At 31.6% G+C, this 7,471-nt stretch overlaps 2 protein-coding genes across 4 annotated transcripts; one reads left to right on the top strand and one right to left on the bottom strand.

Annotated features, from left to right (window-relative positions):
• Positions 1-227: 227 nt before the first annotated feature.
• Positions 228-3,339, top strand: LOC101512244 (uncharacterized). 3 transcript variants are annotated; one of them, XM_004507242.4, is made up of 6 exons: positions 228-362; positions 970-1,351; positions 1,631-1,827; positions 2,312-2,456; positions 2,574-2,727; positions 2,834-3,339. In XM_004507242.4, exons 1-6 carry the CDS (start codon positions 334-336, stop codon positions 2,899-2,901), a joined length of 975 nt encoding a protein of 324 aa, XP_004507299.1. In that variant the 5' UTR covers positions 228-333; the 3' UTR covers positions 2,902-3,339. The 3 variants fall into 3 exon arrangements, with proteins under 3 accessions (XP_004507299.1, XP_004507300.1, XP_073221146.1); XM_004507243.4 differs by having other exon boundaries at positions 238-362; positions 1,017-1,351; XM_073365045.1 differs by lacking the exon at positions 228-362 and adding an exon at positions 437-550.
• Positions 3,340-4,083: 744 nt separating this feature from the next.
• Positions 4,084-7,196, bottom strand: LOC101512760 (uncharacterized). The gene is made up of 8 exons (XM_004507244.4): positions 7,064-7,196; positions 6,404-6,527; positions 6,179-6,300; positions 6,009-6,061; positions 5,651-5,714; positions 5,419-5,461; positions 5,245-5,292; positions 4,084-4,610 (listed from the first exon to the last, which is right to left on the bottom strand). Exons 2-8 carry the CDS (start codon positions 6,488-6,490, stop codon positions 4,317-4,319), a joined length of 711 nt encoding a protein of 236 aa, XP_004507301.1. The 5' UTR covers positions 6,491-6,527; positions 7,064-7,196; the 3' UTR covers positions 4,084-4,316.
• Between the last annotated feature and the right edge of the window lie 275 nt (positions 7,197-7,471).

The following is a 7,471-nucleotide window of genomic DNA, read 5'->3' as shown; positions in this document are numbered from 1 at the left end:
GGGATGTAACAAAATCTATGTGCTTGTAATAATAATTTCTAAGTGCATGTAATTTATTATATAGGGATTGTATTAATGTTTATGGGGTAGTAATTAAGTAAAGGGGTTGAATTAATATTTAGGGGATGTAATAATACATTGTAATTTTATATGCATTAATTTAGTACAATGATTGTATTATTAATAATAATATAAAGAAGAAAAAAAGCGTGAGTATATATACTCCTCCTCCTATTTTGAGAGCAGAGAAAAGAGCTTATTTTGGCTCCAAAAAAATTAGGAAGAGTAATCAAATCAATACTTTCAATTCTTCTTTCTTTCAATTCTTCTTCAATGGCTGCTCCAGAAATTAACTGGGACAGGTATTATTTACTTTTCTTTTTAAAAATCTTTTCTTTTATTCATTCAACTTTCTTTTCTCTAGTTTTTACTGTCATATTTGTTTCTTGTATGAATTCATGAAATGGAATAAAAATTACCAAAAAAAAAATGAAATAAAGAAGTTCTAAGCTGAAAATGTAGTCACAACTCACAAGTATTGATTTTTTTGGTAAATAAGAATTCTTTTTTTGTTTTTGTTCAAGATTTATTCAATATTCAAGGTTGAATCATGAATGGTGTTGTTTGTATAATTGTTGCATTCATTTCACTATAATAACAAAGATAATGGCACAATTGTAGTCGCGATCACAATTACAATTTCAAAGATTAATTGAAATAGTCAAGTTTTTTTGGGTGTAATTTTAGATGCTTCCCTTCTCTTTTTTTATTTTTTTATTTTTTATTTTAATTTTTTATGTATGTATTCTTATATGTTCAAATCATCTTTGAAAGCTAGATCTTGGTAGGATTTTAAGATAAATTGCATTGGGTTGTTATGAATAATTTTTGTAGCGCCCATAATGAACTTAGCATTGTGAAGCTCCTTATTCAGTTATCCTTATTAAGTTCACTTGTTTATTTTTATAGGTTAGACAAAACAAAATTTTATGTAGTGGGAGCTGCACTTTTTTCAGGTATTACTGTGGTACTCTATCCTGTCTCTGTTGTGAAGACTAGGATGCAGGTTGCTTCAAAGGATACTGTGGAGAGAAGTGCATTTTCTGTTGTGAAAGGATTACTTAAGACAGATGGAATCCCCGGTTTGTATAAAGGATTTGGCACGGTCGTCACCGGAGCGATTCCTGCCAGAATCATATTTCTCACTGCCTTAGAGACCACAAAGGTGGCTTCCTTCAAGATGCTTGAACCGTTTAAACTATCTGAAACTACCAAGGCTGCTATAGCAAATGGCATTGCAGGCATGTCGTCATCGATTTTGTCACAAGCAGTGTTTGTTCCGATTGACGTGGTACGATAATTTAATCGTGTAACCTGTGCTGCTGAGTATTACTGCCTTTATTTTTTTCTGAAAGTTGATTTTGTTTTTCTTTTTTTGTGGACTCACTGATGGTTGTGTATGATACTTATAATATGGATATTGTGGTACCGTTAAATATAGATAATTCAGAAATTCATCTTATAATAGCTAAAAAATATTGTTTAATACCATTATTGTATTTTAGATGATTTCTAGAATTGGTTTGTGCTTCATTATATTTAATGATGCATTTTGTTGAATGATATTCAGGTTAGCCAAAAGTTGATGGTGCAAGGGTTCTCAGGCCACGCCGAGTATAGTGGGGGTTTGGATGTTGCTCATAAGTTGATAAGGTCTGACGGAATCAGGGGATTATATAGAGGGTTTGGTCTATCTGTTATGACTTATTCGCCATCGAGCGCTGTATGGTGGGCTAGCTATGGCTCAAGTCAACGTTTCTTATGGAGGTGAGACATCGTAATGAATATTCTTTAGCATTAAATTTAGGTCACTTTTGTATAACCTTTTTCTTTAGTTTATTTATTGTATTTGTATTAATTATCAAATGATTAGAAAAGCAATATCTGTAGAGATTCCATCTATTGAACCTGGTATATTTTTCTTTTAATGTCGTTAGTACTTAGTAGCATGTGTGTGTTGACAGAGCCTATATTACTTTGTACTTCATTAACCAGTTAGGTTGATCAATTATATCTGTCTCATTGTAGCATAGATTTCCAAAGTTGTTCATGCATCTGATTTTGATTATTAGCCTGGCCAAATCATGTGATGAATTACACTGCTTGAAATATATGAATTTGCATCTGTGGTGAACTGAGGAAAGTTGAAAAATAAAACAATTTTGACTGAGAAAAACCTATCAAAAGTTTGAACATTGACAGAGCAATAAATTTCAGTACATCACATGCATACTAATAGTTGCTTTGGCAGATTCATAGAAAATGATGTCAAATCTGAGAAAAGTACTCCTAGTCTGCCAAAGATTGTTTTAGTTCAGGCAACTGGGGGAATAATTGCTGGTGCTACTGCGTCGTGCATCACAACGCCATTGGATACAATCAAGACACGGTTACAGGTATTCATCATAGCCTTATTTACAATGTTTCTTTCTCATACTTAAGTTCACTGTGTCGTGCATCACTGTTTTCAACCGACTCCTCGTTTTTTTCTGACTCAATGGTTTGCACCACAGGTGTTGGGACATGGAAAGAAAAGCTCTGTTAAACAAGTTGTTAAAGACTTGATCAGTGAGGATGGTTGGAAAGGTGTATACAGAGGATTAGGTCCAAGATTTTTCAGCATGTCAGCATGGGGTACTTCAATGATATTGACTTATGAATATCTGAGTAAGAACTCTTGTTCTCTGAATAATATTGTTTGCATATTCATGTTAAGTGTATTCAAATAGTGAAATAAATATTTAATCTAAATTTTCATTGTTTCTTCGCTCAGAGCGCCTTTGTTCAAAAGATGAAGAAGCAGCTGGCCAGAAATCTGGTATTGTTTCAATTGATGGATAGTGGATATGCACAGAATAGCTTATGCTCCTATAACTTGAACACTGGATTTGCAGCTGAACTTTAAGCAAGCAGCAGCTATTCTAAGTTTCTAACTGATTTTTCAGGAAATAATCATTGGATGAATAGATAAAGATTTTTTTTTTCTTGCCTGAAAAATATTATTTTCATTTTTTTAGATAATTACATTGGATTAGGTGTATTCTTTTCAAAGATTGTAGATAATGTACAATGGGAGGAATGAGACTTTACATACACACACACACAAATAAACTAATCACGCTTGGCTTTCTTTTTCCCTTTAGTTTAGTAATTTCTTATTTTCATCTAACTAGGTTTGTATTGATAATAAACCTTGTACATAATATAAATAAATATTTATAGAGGAAATAGCTTCACAACAAGAACAAGTTGATGAAATTCCTGAGATTATTGATTATGGATGTAAATGAGTTAAACTACTTGAAAATTGTTTAGAGTTTTTTTTTTTTTTTTTTGACAAAGTGAATTGTTTAGACTTGACTTGTTAAATGTTCAGTCAAGTTCATTTCTTTAATTAAATAAGTAAATCCAATCTTTTCAACAACAAAAATCCAAATTTAATATGAAACTCGATTAATTAAATGAATTAAGCTCAAGTCTTAAAAGCTTGACAATAATAGTTTGTGAATATTTTGTTTATATATATATATATATATATATATATATAAATGCTTAATCTTAAGCATTTAAGTCCTTTCTTTTTTGTTGCATACAAATAGAAATTAATTTTGAAATTCGAACTAAAATCAATTAGCATCAATAAATATCTGTTTAATTTTCAAAAGTTAGCAAAATAATGTGCATTTTGGTTTGTTTGAGTCTTGTCATTTTACAAATGATCTTCCAATAAAATCCATTAGCATAAATAAAAAACCATTTCTCTTCAAAATCTTTTTCTGCTTGGGACTTTTTTTGCTATAAGCTTTAGATCTTATGTATTGTGAAAATGTAACGTTCATCAAATTGCCTTTTTCACCCTCAGCTATCAATTGTCAATAATCTAACAATCTCAATTCGTTTTTGGAAAAACCACTTCCAAAACCACGTTCCATACATAACTCAGTAAGTGTAACAGACAAGAGCTATTATTTTTCATCCCTTAAAATATTATTCAACAGCTCAAAACACTGAAACAAAAGCTACTAATAGCCAAACAAGAACATATATTTCATACATGACTCAGTAAGTGTAACAGACAACACATACATGATATCTATTTTGGTTACTTTTTGACTTACAACAACAGAATCCAAAATTTGTATTCAACAACAGAATTCACCGAAAATCAAAAATCTCATAAGCCAAAAATTAGCGGCGAAGTAGCCATTATCCCTACAATGTAATTTCTGTGAAAAATGACACTCAAATACCCTTAATCATTCCCTTTTGGAATTCACTTGATCAGGAACGTTCTCATCGTTGTCGTTGTCATCCTCATCACAATCTTCATTTGCACTATCATTATCATCTTCGTCATCATAAACTTCCTCCTCACTTTCTTCATCATTATCATGTTTACCATCACGAATTTCACTATCATCATGTTTCCCGACAACTCCATTCTTTTTGGCATAATCTTCAAGGGATGAATTTGGAAATAATTGTCCTACTTTGTTATCATTTGTATCGGTCGGAGTATCTTTTGAAGTCTTAGATTTGCTTTTGTTCATCTGATAGGAAAAGTAGAAAGAATGATCAGCATCACATGTATTTACATAACAGGACATGCCAAAGTATGAAAATACAACCATTGCCTTTGCCATATTAATTTAATCCAACCACGAGAGGAAAAGAATCAAGCCTAACACCATCACGTATATAGACTTTGGTCTTCGGCTACCCTTAGAATATATGTAGCACTAGCACCGACACTTCATATTGATGTCGTGTTATGTGTCCAATACCAACAAAACACCAACACAAGTAGTTACATTTAGCTATTCCATTTTCCCAAATTATTACTGGTGTCGACGTGTTAGTGTCAATGTCATATGCATGGATGTGTTAGTACTTCATAGCTTAGAGTATCCCTATAAACTAAAAAAAAATTATGTGATTACTTGTATATATGCAACAGTATTCAAGAGTTGCATATGCATCAACAACAGTCGAAACGTAACACACTTCATAAACAGGTATTGTTTAACAAATTCAACTTGGGTGAAATGATTTTCAGGTGAACAAACAAAAAAATAAATGGTCATGTTTTATTTCAAACTCTATCATGATTAGATTGAACAAGGTAGGATAAAAGACTGGATATGCTGTAAAAAAAACGAATAGCTTTTGATTTTAGTATCTTACAGCACGCAACAAGGATCTCCTATCTCTCTCCCGAGAGTTCTTAATGGCCTGCAACAAAAATACCAGTATTATTTCAAGTATCTACTACGAAGAGGCGAATAAGTTTAAAATTCAGAAGGTACAAAAAAGAGCAAAAAAAGTAGATGGAAAAGGGGATGTGAAACAAAAAGAAACCTCCTCGAGCATCTTTTGCTCAGCCTCAACTTCTGAAACGTCCCTAAAAGAAATAAAATTTCATATCAACAAAGGTTCGTCTTTTCGTAAGTTTCATAACAGATTCATCTTTTCTTGGTATGAATATTTAGGTCAGGAAATGCTAACAAATGTTCATTTTGCACAAAACTTTATCTTACAAACAAACTGAATTGGTGAATCTTTCATGTTTCATCAAATGTGAAAGACAAACCTTCCAACTATACGGTCCACACGGCAACAACACTTTGCGCAAACACCATGCTCCTTAGCACAACCTACGCTAACATAAAAGCCAATCTGTAAAATACACATAATCACAAAGCAAATTCCATTTTCAGTTTTACACTAATTTCATCTAGACTGAACACTTCGAGTTTAATAACTACACGCTCACACCTTAAATCCTAAACAAATTTTATGCAGACATCCAATCATATTTCATCATCCTACAACACTATCATATTACTGTTTGTTCAAAATCTTTCTGTTTACAGTTTAAATCCTCTCACTATTGTTTAAAAATCTCCTAAAAGCACATTTCAGAAATATATATATTCCATAACACTAACCAAAACACAGATTATGGTAAGCTTGACGAACAGCACGCTTAGAACATCTTTGACTGCAACACAAAGGGCAACCCAATTATCAACCAATTGCCACAAAAATGTGGAACAAATAAAAACAACATTATTTATATTATTAATTTAGATATAAAAAAGAAATGATAGATAAATACCATTTGGCAGGTTCAAGAAGAGCCTTGTATTTTCCATAACGTCGTTTCCAATCAATTTGTTCTTTACAACGAGGGCAAACTCCAGTTATCTCAGATAAAGGTCTAAATCTACCTCCAACCTCCTGTAGTATATCATATGAATGATTATATATTATTATATATTTGAAACATTATATTTATTATTAAGAAAAATATGAAGAAGAAGAAGAAGAAAGAGTAAAATACAGTTTCATTGATCTTGACACCGGCGTTAGGTTTCCAAGCAATCTTGTTCTGATGTTTGGGTGGCCCAGTTCTCTTATTGCTGCTCATCTTCACTGCTTCTATTCACTGCTTCTATTCCTTCACACTATTGCAGGACATACATACCATATAAGACTTAAAAAAACATGATGTTTTCTGGAACACTAATCACTTTCGATATTTCAAAAAGACAAAAACCAGACCAGAAATCAAACCAGTAAAAGTTTCAGTTCAGGTCACAGTTCAATTGGTTAAACTGGTCAACTGGATAATAAATGTAGTGATAAAATAACAAGGTCATGCTTAAAAAATGAGAAGACATGCCTCTGTTTGCTATCACAATGCTCCAAAAAAATTGGCAAAAAAGTAGGTTGGAATCTAAACAAAATCAGAAACCCTAAATAATATTTACAACAGCAGAAACCCAAAAGAAACGATTAATAAAAATCAGAAACTCTAAAAATACGATTAAACAAAAGCAGAAACCCTAAAAACGATAAAAAAATGTAAGATTGAGCTTAATCGATAAAGCAGAGACAGAAACACGATTACGTAGTTAAACAAGAGAAAGGTATAGAGAGAACCCTGGCAGTAATTTGAGGTTCAAAAGCAGAAAGAATGGAACGAGGAAACGATGAGTACCTTGACGTTAGAGATCGTTTGGAAATGATACTGATGAGAACTCTATTTCGGTTACGGTATGGTGCCGCGTGTGTTTGCAAATATTTTTCGAGGGTTTTGGATTCATAAATCTATATTTTCTTTTCTATTTTTGTTTTTGTGATTTTTACATCATTTTTGTTCAGATTTACAAAGTTGGGTTTCAATTTTAATTAATGACTTATGTGTTATAACATTAGATTTATATATTTTTTACACTTCAATTTTGTTAGATATATTGCCATTTTATTATAATGTCTTATTAATTTAGATTCGAAGATTTGTTATTGTTGCTTATTAGTAAATTTGATGTCAATTATAGTGTATTGTTTTGAATTTTTGAATTATTTTTTTAGTAATACTTATAATATTGTAAGAAATTTTCATACA

The sequence above is a fragment of the Cicer arietinum genome, chromosome 2 (assembly GCF_000331145.2).
Source record: "Cicer arietinum cultivar CDC Frontier isolate Library 1 chromosome 2, Cicar.CDCFrontier_v2.0, whole genome shotgun sequence".
NCBI classification, from domain to species: Eukaryota; Viridiplantae; Streptophyta; class Magnoliopsida; order Fabales; family Fabaceae; genus Cicer; species Cicer arietinum.
Note: the sequence above shows the minus strand (reverse complement) of the source record. Positions and strands in the feature narration are given on the sequence as shown.

Excerpts from the sequence above, each read along its gene's own strand:
- LOC101512244 (XM_004507242.4), top strand. The coding sequence starts at position 334 with ATGGCTGCTCCAGAAATTAACTGGGACAG. Across the intron at positions 2,457-2,573 it reads CAATCAAGACACGGTTACAG|GTGTTGGGACATGGAAAGAA; the intron begins GTATTCATCATA and ends TTTGCACCACAG. Across the intron at positions 2,728-2,833 it reads ATTGACTTATGAATATCTGA|AGCGCCTTTGTTCAAAAGAT; the intron begins GTAAGAACTCTT and ends TTCTTCGCTCAG.
- LOC101512760 (XM_004507244.4), bottom strand. The coding sequence starts at position 6,490 with ATGAGCAGCAATAAGAGAACTGGGCCACCCAAACATCAGAACAAGATT. Across the intron at positions 5,293-5,418 it reads AGCAAAAGATGCTCGAGGAG|GCCATTAAGAACTCTCGGGA; the intron begins GTTTCTTTTTGT and ends TTTTTGTTGCAG. Across the intron at positions 4,611-5,244 it reads GGAGATCCTTGTTGCGTGCT|ATGAACAAAAGCAAATCTAA; the intron begins GTAAGATACTAA and ends TTTTCCTATCAG.